Source organism: Phragmites australis, chromosome 1, assembly GCF_958298935.1.
Source record: "Phragmites australis chromosome 1, lpPhrAust1.1, whole genome shotgun sequence".
NCBI lineage: Eukaryota > Viridiplantae > Streptophyta > Magnoliopsida > Poales > Poaceae > Phragmites > Phragmites australis.
This window is the reverse complement of record NC_084921.1, coordinates 6,698,416-6,708,586: the sequence shown is the minus strand read 5'-3', so window position 1 is coordinate 6,708,586 and position 10,171 is coordinate 6,698,416. Positions and strand designations below refer to the sequence as shown.

Genomic DNA, 10,171 nt, shown 5'->3' with positions numbered 1-10,171 from the left:
GGCAATAAACATCACAATGTGACTCAAGCCCCCAGGAGCATCCTTAATATTACTCTACCTGCCCTCACCAAATAGTTTTCACCTATTTTTATATATCTCCCATCATATTTCACACGACATCAAGCAAGGATTCATGGTATATGAGTTATTAATAACAGTAAATCATTAACTATGAAGAGATATGTTTTAAAAGCGATGTCTACGAGGAGGCGTATTCAATCCTAAGCATGCTAGATATCAAGACGTCGTCTAACGTTAATATAGATAACGACAGGTAAATTCTAGGGTGATATATATTCTGGATAATAACATTAAGGTATGGCAACTGTTTGGTAGGATTAACTATTGTAAGTAGTTTGTAAAAATGCAATACATAGCACATGCGATAATAAGTTAAGTTTTAGCTAATCATGTAGATTATTTGAAAACATAGGTTCAATATGATTAAGAAAATAGAACTTAGTTGTATTTAGGATCTTCCTTGCTCCTGATGCTTCCCGCGCAATACTCACAGAATTCTGGCGGTTCTGCAATTGTGACTACGATCATTAACGGGCTACACTAGAGAAGAATAAATAACACCAAAGGAAAAGCAAAATGAGTCCTAATGGATATCATATTGTGATAGATGGGTAGATCATAAATTTAGATGAATTTCTACGAAAGAATCGTCAAAATCGGAATCAGAACAGAGAAGTTATGACCCCTGAAAGATTTAATCTAAATTAAATCAAAAAATTACAAAACTGTACTATTCATGAGTGGGCCCATGGGTGGGACCCACTAAATAGTAGTCTGGTCTCATATGAATAGTGACTTAGTGGACCCACATAAACAGTACCAGATGGGTTGATATGGGCTCAGATTGGGCCAGGTCTGGGCTGGGCTTGGGCTACATAGTGTTGGCCTACTCGGGTTTGGCTGGCTTAGCGGGATGTGAAGCTGATCGGCCCACTGGGGCATGGCCTTTGGTGGATGGGTCAGTCTGGCAGGCCAGCCGCTACTGTGCTGCGTCAGGCCTACGCGGCCAGGCCGTGCGATGCGTGGATGGCGGCCCGGTCGCACATGCGCCGGCTAAATAGGGCAACGACACGGAATTAATAGTCGGCGGCAAGCGATTCACAGTGGCGGGTCGCTAGAGAGCTCATCGGAGCGGGGTTTTCGTCAGGGTTTCACAAAGATGAAAGGGCACCAAGACATGATACGGTGGATTCGGCGGGGAGCTCATCGACGGCGGCCAGCGGCAGGAGCGATACCAGATGGCGGTCGAAGTAGAGGAAAGCGATGTGCGAAATTTGGGCAGTGTTTCCCCTGCACTACGAGGGTCTAACTTGCAGGGAAAAGGACCTAGCGCCCCTAGGCTTCATGGCACGATGGCCGGATCACATACACATATCATATGCACACCGCCGGCAGCCACATCACGGCGGCGAAAAGCAAAAAGACATGGCTGCACGTAGCTACACGCGAGAAGGGAGCACAACGATGGCTACATGCTACTAGGAGGGGCGCTAAGGGACTAAGGGAGCTCACCGAGCTCGAAGCCGACGAGAACTGGATGGCGGCCGGCACAACGACTGTGTAGAAGCAGTGGAGTGGCTCGGCGTCCTGCGTGAGTGGACTCCCGTCGGGCTTCTGGTGAACGAATGGCAGCACAGGGACGGCGATGTCCTCCTTAAGCTGCTAGGCAGCACATGGACGGTGGATCAACGGTGACAAGCTGTGGTGGTGTGCAATGGCGGTAGCGGTGGTAAAATGGGAAAAAAGTGAAGGAGAGGGGCCGGGGCTGCGCTATTTATAGAGGGGAAGGGAGCTACAGGGAGGCGGTGTGATCACTTGCGTCACACGATCGACAGCGGCGGTGAGGTGGTGGGGCGGTGCCCACCATTTTTTCTGTGGCATTGGCACGCTGTGCTATCCACGCACGTGCGTGGGAGAGAAAGTCGCATGGCACAGAGGCATGGGCGTCACGAGCATGGGTAGAGAGTGAGAACGCGGAGGCATCACAACGATATTTCCCCAAGGGAAGGCGGCCATCGTGGTGGCAACGGACAACACAGCGTTGTGCTAGACGAGGAAGGAGAGGCGTGGATGGGCGACCGATGCGTGACACGTGGACAACCACACGCGCTCAAGCTAGGGCGAGCGGTGGCTGGCGAGTGAGCGAGTGAGGTGGGCCGGTGGCGCAGTTGCAGCCTAGCACGAGGGAAGGAAAGGGGAAAGAGAAGGAAGGCCGGGCCAGCTGCCATGGACTGCGCAAGGGAGAAGGAAGGGGAGATTGAACCCGTGAGAGAAAGTGGAAAAAGGAAAAAGAGAAGGAATTTTTGGATGAATTCAAATGAGGTATTTGAATTTGGTTTTGACTTTGGATTAAGATCAACTCAAACGAACATATTTGAACTTTGATTTGGATTTGGATCAAGATCTTCGAAAGAGGATTTGAGTCCAATTTGATTTGAGCTGAGGGAAAACTAAGAGTAGATTTGAAATTAAGAGACATTCAATTTCAAATCTCCACACAAAGAACCATAAAAGTCATAAACCAATGCATAAGAACCATTTTAATATCAGGAATATTTTGGAAATAATTCTAGCGCGTTTTTGGAATAATTAGCCAAGTAATACATTTGAGTATGTATATATACATATAAGTGTGTGTGTGTGTGTGTGTGTGTGTGTGTGTGTGTGTGTGTGTGTGTGTGTGTGTGTGTGTGTATTTCCTTGATTTTAGTTGGTTTAATTAACTATAAAAAATTAATTTCTAGTGAAACTCGATATTATTTAATATGCTAAAACTCGGGATGTTACAGTTCGTGAGGGGGCTAGGATGCTCACCGAGAGCAAGAACGGCGAGATGTTGGCTGGCAGCCGGCAAAGCGACGGTGTAGTAGCGGCGAAGTGGCTTGGCATCTGACATGGGTGGCCTCCCGTCGAGCTTGGGTCGACGGAAAGCGGCACAAGGACAGCGACAGCTTCCTGGTGTTCCACGGCAGCACGTGGGTGGCTGACCGGTGACGGTGGGCTACAGTGGTGCGTAATGGCGGCGGCAGCAGAGCTTTGGTGGCGGCGAGATGGGAAACCGGGGAAATGGGGACCGAGCTGCTCTATTTATAGAGGGGAATGGAGCTATAGAGAGGTGGTGGGTGCGTCGCGCTGTCCTTGAGGAATAGAACGACGACCGGCAGGGATATTTGCCACGACATGGTGGCACTGCGCGGGCCACGGAAGTTGTGGGTGACAGACGCTCAGGCTACACACTGGAGAGAGAGAGAGAGAGAGAGAGAGAGAGAGAGTGCGTCAAGTGGCTGGGCATTCAATGCGGCAGCCAGATATTTCCTGGGGAGTAGGCAGCTGCCATGGTGGTGAGCGATGTAACGTCGCGCTGGAGGAGAGGGAGACGGAGGCGTGGGTGGGTGACCGCGAGATGAGCAGCACATGTACAGCCAAGCTCACACGTGGGCGTGCGTGGGTGAGAAGGCTAGAGGGGTACACTTGCTGGGCCGAGTGCGGGATGAGGAAGGGGGAAAGGAGCCTAGCTGGTTGGGCCACGCAAGAGAGAAGGAGAGGAGCAACCGGCCCGAGAAGAGAAAGAAATTAGGCCCAGGGTGAAAAGGAGAAGAGGAAAAGGAAAAATGTTTTGGAATAAATTCAAATGAGCGATTTGACTTTGGATTATGATCAATTCAATTTGGAATGTTTGAACTGATTTGGACTTCGATACTGATTTTTGAAAGAGGATTTGAGTTCAAGGGATTTGAATTCAATTTGATTTGAGCTGAATGGAAACTAAAAATAGATTTGAATTTGAGAGACATTCAAATTTTAATCTCCGCATAAGAACCATAACATCAATAAACCAATTGCATATGCTTCAACTCAATGCAAGGACTATTTTAGAAATAATTCTAGTGTATTTTGGAGTACTTAGCCAATTATATATATATATATATATATATATATATATATATATATATATATATATATATATATATAAAGAAAATTAGTCTATACTCCCGGGAGTACATACTCCCTAAATAAACTGGATATACTCCTTTATCACTATGAGTATACTTATATACTCATTCTAAGATACTCTAATGTGAACTTAATGAAAAAAAAAATAGAAAAGTAGTCCATCAATTTTATTAGATTTTGATAATACCTTTGTATTTGCACATAAAATGTAATACACTAAAAAAAAAAGTGCAAACCACCTAAAAAACTATACATAACACTTTGATCTTATATACTCACATGCTTTATATATATATCATTTATCACACGAGATACTCCCTATGTAATGAGATACATACGTGGGAGTACATACTCCGGGAGTATCAAATATACTTCATATATATATATCATATACTTGTTTCCTTGATTTTATTTGGTTTAATTAATCATAATATTTTTAATTTAGAGTGAAATTTGTAATTAATTAACATACTAAAACTCATGATGTTACAATCTTCTTCTTGCCACTCGGGTTCTTTGCAATTCTTCTGGAAGTGACCAAATCTCTAGCCCATCACAATTTTCCTCCCAATCAACTATTCTTCAACTTCATATGGCCTAATTGTTCATTTCCCTGATCCAACACAAAACCCCTGCAACAACCATTAAAATCCACCAAAAAACAATGAAATCCCTACCTAGGGTTTCCAATACAACTAGAAAAGGGAGGAAAAAAGGGTAAGAAACCAGTTTCCATAATTTATTGTGGTGGAGAAGCTCTTTTCCCACTACTGCCAGGTAGACGACGAGCGTCATCCTTGTCGCCGAGCAGTCACCCTTCTGTCACCTGGCCAAGTGCCGTTTTTTTTCATGATTGGAGAACGATGCTTGAGTCCAAAGGGTAGACAATAGAGGAAGATGTAAGGGGGTGGTGGCTGGGAATGTCACGGTATGGATGAAGGAAATTTGGAGAGGTGATGGTATGGATAGAACAGGGGAAAAAGTGATGGTATTGTTGGGTATCCTAGCTAGTTCGATGGTATGGATGAAATTTACTGATTTTTAAAACTGTGCCGAGTGCTCAAGCCTGACGGACGTAGTGCTCGGCAACACCCTCTACCAACCGGGCAAGCGATCGGGCCCAGGCTCAGCGCTTACACAGTTGCACCTCTTCCCTAAGTTCAGATTCTGCCCCCGTCACGAAAAACTTATTCAAACTAAACTAGAGAACAACGAAAGTTAAAACAAGTATGGATGTTCCAGCTTACCAAGGCTGAATTTATTGACCTTTTTCAACCATATATAATATTTGGATAAAACAACAATGCCAGCCGGCATAGCCTTCTGAATATCTATCTACAGCATGATCAAATATTCTAGGCCTGACTGGACTTTCAGCAGCGGCAAACTGAACGCTATACGCTTACAACTGCTCGTTTGATTCAATTACAACGATGGTTGTCCAATGTAACAATGCATTCGTGGAATGCACTAGAATGGTTCAGTGAGGCTCCAGAAGGACCAACCAATGTATTCCTTGACCGTCTTCATTTCTGCAAAAAAATCACATGGATTCATGAGTTCTAGAACTTTTTATTCGCTAGGGAAAAAACAACCAAACTAGATAGAGAGAATGTCACTATTTAGAGCTTTACAGTACACATTTGTGACTGTATACGATAAACAAATTTTAATTTACTGCAGCTCCAAACAATGTTTGCAAGTGGCTACATTTTCAGTTCAGTAAAACTAGCAAGATGGACCACGCTAATAGCGTGATTAGCCTCTCCATAGTTTCAATTATTCTTTTTCCTATTCTAACCCCAATTTTAATTATTATTAATTTTATTTATTTGTACTCTTTATTTAGATATTTTGCTTTCCAAACCGTATGGAAATCGAACTGCTAATTTTTCATATTTTTTAATTCCGAATTCAGTTATTTATTAATTGTATTTGATATGGGCTCTTTGGTTTAATCTAGACCGTTAGATATTCATAACACTGAATGGTCTAGATCTTTTTCTTTTTCTCCGATTAATATGGTAATTTTGTGACCTTAAGAGTGAATGTGTAACACTCAAATAATAAGATAATAGATAAACAATAAATACTTCTACAGGAAACGAGGGGAAGAATGCAATACTTTTACAGGAAGTCAGAGGCTAACTTTAGCAAGAGGAAGTGTGACATACCGAGCCATAGTTGTCCAAGTGAAGAAAACCACCGTGACCACGGGCATTTGCAAACTTGTACAGAGGTCCAAAGGCTGATGAGAGAATTTGTATAAGTCATATGAGCTACAGACTAGAGATATGCTTTGAGTTTTAATATGGTTTATGTGAAGATCTGCAACTTGCAAGGAAGAAAGTAGCAGATTTTTTAAGAAACATAACAATAGAGCATTATTATAGCTGAAAATATAAGAGTAAGTATATGCATTTGTGTAAAGTCTGCAACTTGCAAGGAAGAAAGCAGCAGATTTGGGGAAAAACATAACAGTAGAGCAATATTAAAGCTGAAAATATATGAGTATAAGCATCATCAAGGAGGCAGAGCAAGCTGTGAATGACAACACTCCACTAGAACATAACTACAAATTTCCACAATATAAAGTAGTTTTCTCATGAAACATTGAGATATTAAAAGGTTGGGTTCAGCAGGTTGAGTCAGGAAAGAACACATCAACGACATAACATACAGAAACGTATTTTTGTTGACCTCAAAGCATTATTGGATCAACAACTGTAGTTTTCTTAACAAATACCTATGACTGTAGTAGGTAACATATTTACAAAATGGAACTGTGGACATAAAGAGATTTTTATGTAAGACTACCTTCATAGCCGCCATACACTGGATCTTCAGACAGCAAAAGAGGTGTGTCCAGGTCAACAAAACTGCATCCATAAGTTTCAAGAATAATTTTAGGAGAACTTTTATGGTGCTCCATACTACCTGTAGGCAGGATGTAGTATAAACTTAATCCTACCGTCTATGTGATTCGGTATTTTAGTAATTGTCACAATATTGTTAATATTTACCCACCATACCATTGAACGGCACTGCAGTTTTTTTTTGACGCAATCCACGAAATACTTGGTTCCTTCAATTACACGAGAGCTGCGGTAATCGAGCAGCCTTGAGCTGCCGCAGCTGCGAATCGAGCCGCCACTGCCGCGAGTCGACCAACCTCACCTAACCCTAGGTCACGGTGACGAAATGTGTGAATGGATGAGCTGAACCCTAGGTCACAATGACTAAGGTCACGAATGGGCTGAATAGGTATAACCATTCGGGTCTCACTTTGCACATTATAACTTCCATGTCATTTCTTTTTTCCCCAAAAATGCCATTATACTCCCTATACTACTCTCATATACTCTCTATACTACCTCTGGACAATGGGGAGTATTCTAACCGATCTGGACTATTCGATCCAACAAATGGATGGCCCAAATTACTCTAAGACCACTGTAAAATCATTCTAATTTTAGTGGCTGGTTCGACAGATATAAGGTCTAGAACAAGGTAACATTTCTTTTCAGTTTGTGGTTTTGAGCGACCAAATGACAATGTCTCTGGCTGACAAAAAAATGATTCCATAATTTTCACAACAAACAGACCTGAAACAACCAAGCCCAGCAGCTAGATGACCAGCAAAGCCCATAGCGATTCTAGTCTCGACCATACCACCAATCATTAGAGCAACGTTGGCTTTTCTTGCAGCATCAATTATTTCAAGTGCTCCAAGAACACCCAGCTTTGCCAGCTTGATGTTAATAACATGGGCTAGATTCCCTTGTATTATTTTCTGAGCATCAAGTAAAGTCCGACAACTTTCATCAGCAGCAACTGCGACTTTGTATGTTTCCATGGCAACAATGCTAACATCACGGAGACCTTCCCAGTCATCTCTGTGAACAGGTTGCTCAAAGAGCACAGGGGTCACTCCCATTTCTGAAACCAAGGACAGAACAGCAACTAAATAACTTAGTAGAAGCACTGGAAGATGGTCGTGCAGTTCAGATGATAAATAGCTAAACGTTCAACATATTGGAACAACTTTAAAATGAGAATTCTAGTAAAAAATGATTTGCGAGAGTACTAACCATTTAGTCTATCAAGAACTTCAATTGCTTCATCAGCTGTGTATCCCTCATTTGCATCCAAGATAAATGAGCAGTCTGGATGGACAAGCCTTATAGCCTTCAAAACTTCTATATCTGAGTTCAAGTTTTTCCCAACCTTGAGCTTCAGAGTTTGAAACCCTTGCCCTCGATATTTTGCAGCCAACTGAGCAGCTTCATTTGGGGTCACAATCGGAATCTAAATTGAGATATATAAGAATTACAATTTTGCACATGGTATTTGTAAGCTTTCTGGATTCAGTGCAGAGGATGACAAGACAACCGCACCGTGATGTCTGTGGTTACACTATCTGATGCCCCTCCAAATAATCTCCGCAGAGGGATGCGAATGCTGTTAGCAACTGCGTCAATCAGTGCCATCTCCACTCCTGCTCTGGCCTTAATTTGAAAACAGTACAATCAAACACACATCATAAGGACAAGAAGTCTAAACAGCAATCAAACGCTTGAGTAGCCATTGAGAAAATCAGAACCATATGATACACCATGTCAGTTCCTCACATTTACATCTCACCGATTTCCAAAAACAATAATTGGAACACTTCTATATGGGCTAAAAGCCTAGAAAGAATGATCAAATTTTCTGACGGAAACAAACTTTCTGCCTAAGGTTGGACCTTTCTGATTTTGGATGTAAAACTCAAGCGTGTAGCTAAATCACTCCGTTACAGGTAACATGGGTTTTCAAGTATAACCCAGGCACTGTTATTGTTCTTGCTGGGATCGGGGGAGCCTGTATGAGTGGTTGTAGGCTTGAAGCCAAACTCTGTTTTGGTTCTGACGAAGCATGGGTAGTGATCCTTGAAAAGGCCTTTCGGGAAACACGGGCGTATTCCCATCTACATCAAGGTGTAACCTTCAAACTGCAATCCCTCCATCAACATCGGATAAATTATGCACTCACTACACTCAGGTTTGCGCAAAAATATAGACTTTTCAACGCGAACACGTTCTTGTCCTACGCTCAAACACTTGTCCAATTGTCAAACTACGGTAATAAAAGGCAAATTTTACTTAGTGCGTTGGACGAGAAGGTGCAGATTGCTCACCGAGGCGAAGGCATGTCCTGGGAGGACACTGGCAACGTCCTGGAGCAGGGAGCCGAGGGGCGCCGCCGGCGCGCCCGCCAGCGCCGCGCAGGCCCGGCCCGCCGCGGCGAGCGCGGCCGGTTGGTCCTCGGCCGTGACGGAGGGCAGCACGGGCGCCTCCCCCCACCCGACCGCGCCGCTGCGGAGCTCCACGCGCACGGCGACGTTGGAGACGGACTCGAGGCGCGAGGACGCGATGGTGAAGAGCGCGGCCAGCGGCACGTCGAGCGGGCGCGCCTCGGCAGCCGCGACGTCGACCGAGAAGGTCTCCTTGAGGGCTTCGAAGCCGAACGACTCCACCGGCGACGGCGTGGGCGGGGACGGGGACGGCGAGATGGCGCGGAGGCGGGTGGTGAAGGCGGCGGGCTGGCGGCCGGCAGGGACGACGTGGGGCCTGGGGCTAGGGTTCGGGGTTGGGCTGGTGGCGTTTCGGGAGCACCGGAGAGGCGAGGAGGCGGAAGAGACGGAGGCGTCCATGGCCACTGGAGAAGCGGAGACTGGACGCCGGCGAGATTCGCGGACAATTGGTACAGGAAGGCGAGCACTGGCCACTGGGAGTTGGAGAGAGAGTGTGTGTGCTAGTTTTATACAGCGGTTGGTGGCTTGCGCCGGCGATCGATAGCAATGTGGGGCCGCGTTGTCAGTGAGCCCGCGGGCCGGCGAAGCAGAGGAGGGGAGTCGAGATGTATTGTCACTGTCACGGTGGATCCACACGCCAGAACAGAGATGACAAAGCGCCAAGTTGACACGGAACTGCTCGTGTGGTGTGCCACATACGGGGAGCCCCCTTGTAGTTGGCCGATGCCGTCGAGGACGACGATTCGAGAAGAGCATCGCCGCAACAGCGACCGACATGTGGGGCTGCGGCATCACTATACGTGAGATTCCGTCAAAACTACGACGCTGACATGGCGCTATGTGAATCGCACGGATGTCGGGCCCGTTTGTTTCGTGATTAATTTAGTCTTGCCACGCTTG

At 45.1% G+C, this 10,171-nt stretch overlaps 1 protein-coding gene across 2 annotated transcripts; it reads right to left on the bottom strand.

The window, feature by feature from the left end:
* Positions 1-5,205: 5,205 nt before the first annotated feature.
* Positions 5,206-9,796, bottom strand: LOC133896408 (L-Ala-D/L-amino acid epimerase). Of its 2 annotated transcripts, none has more exons than XM_062337042.1 (7): positions 9,155-9,796; positions 8,373-8,483; positions 8,067-8,283; positions 7,581-7,938; positions 6,793-6,854; positions 6,150-6,223; positions 5,206-5,507 (listed from the first exon to the last, which is right to left on the bottom strand). In XM_062337042.1, exons 1-7 carry the CDS (start codon positions 9,668-9,670, stop codon positions 5,502-5,504), a joined length of 1,344 nt encoding a protein of 447 aa, XP_062193026.1. In that variant the 5' UTR covers positions 9,671-9,796; the 3' UTR covers positions 5,206-5,501. The 2 variants fall into 2 exon arrangements, with proteins under 2 accessions (XP_062193026.1, XP_062193101.1); XM_062337117.1 differs by having other exon boundaries at positions 7,581-7,914; positions 9,155-9,789.
* Between the last annotated feature and the right edge of the window lie 375 nt (positions 9,797-10,171).

What these genes read in the sequence shown, in the direction of transcription:
- LOC133896408 (XM_062337042.1), bottom strand. Translation starts at nt 9,670, where the DNA reads ATGGACGCCTCCGTCTCTTCCGCCTCCTCGCCTCTCCGGTGCTCCCGA. An exon ending in GCTGGGCTTGGTTGTTTCAG is followed by an intron (nt 6,855 to 7,580) that starts GTCTGTTTGTTG and finishes TTATGGATGCAG; the next exon opens with TTTTGTTGACCTGGACACAC. An exon ending in AGTGTATGGCGGCTATGAAG is followed by an intron (nt 6,224 to 6,792) that starts GTAGTCTTACAT and finishes TTCTCTCATCAG; the next exon opens with CCTTTGGACCTCTGTACAAG.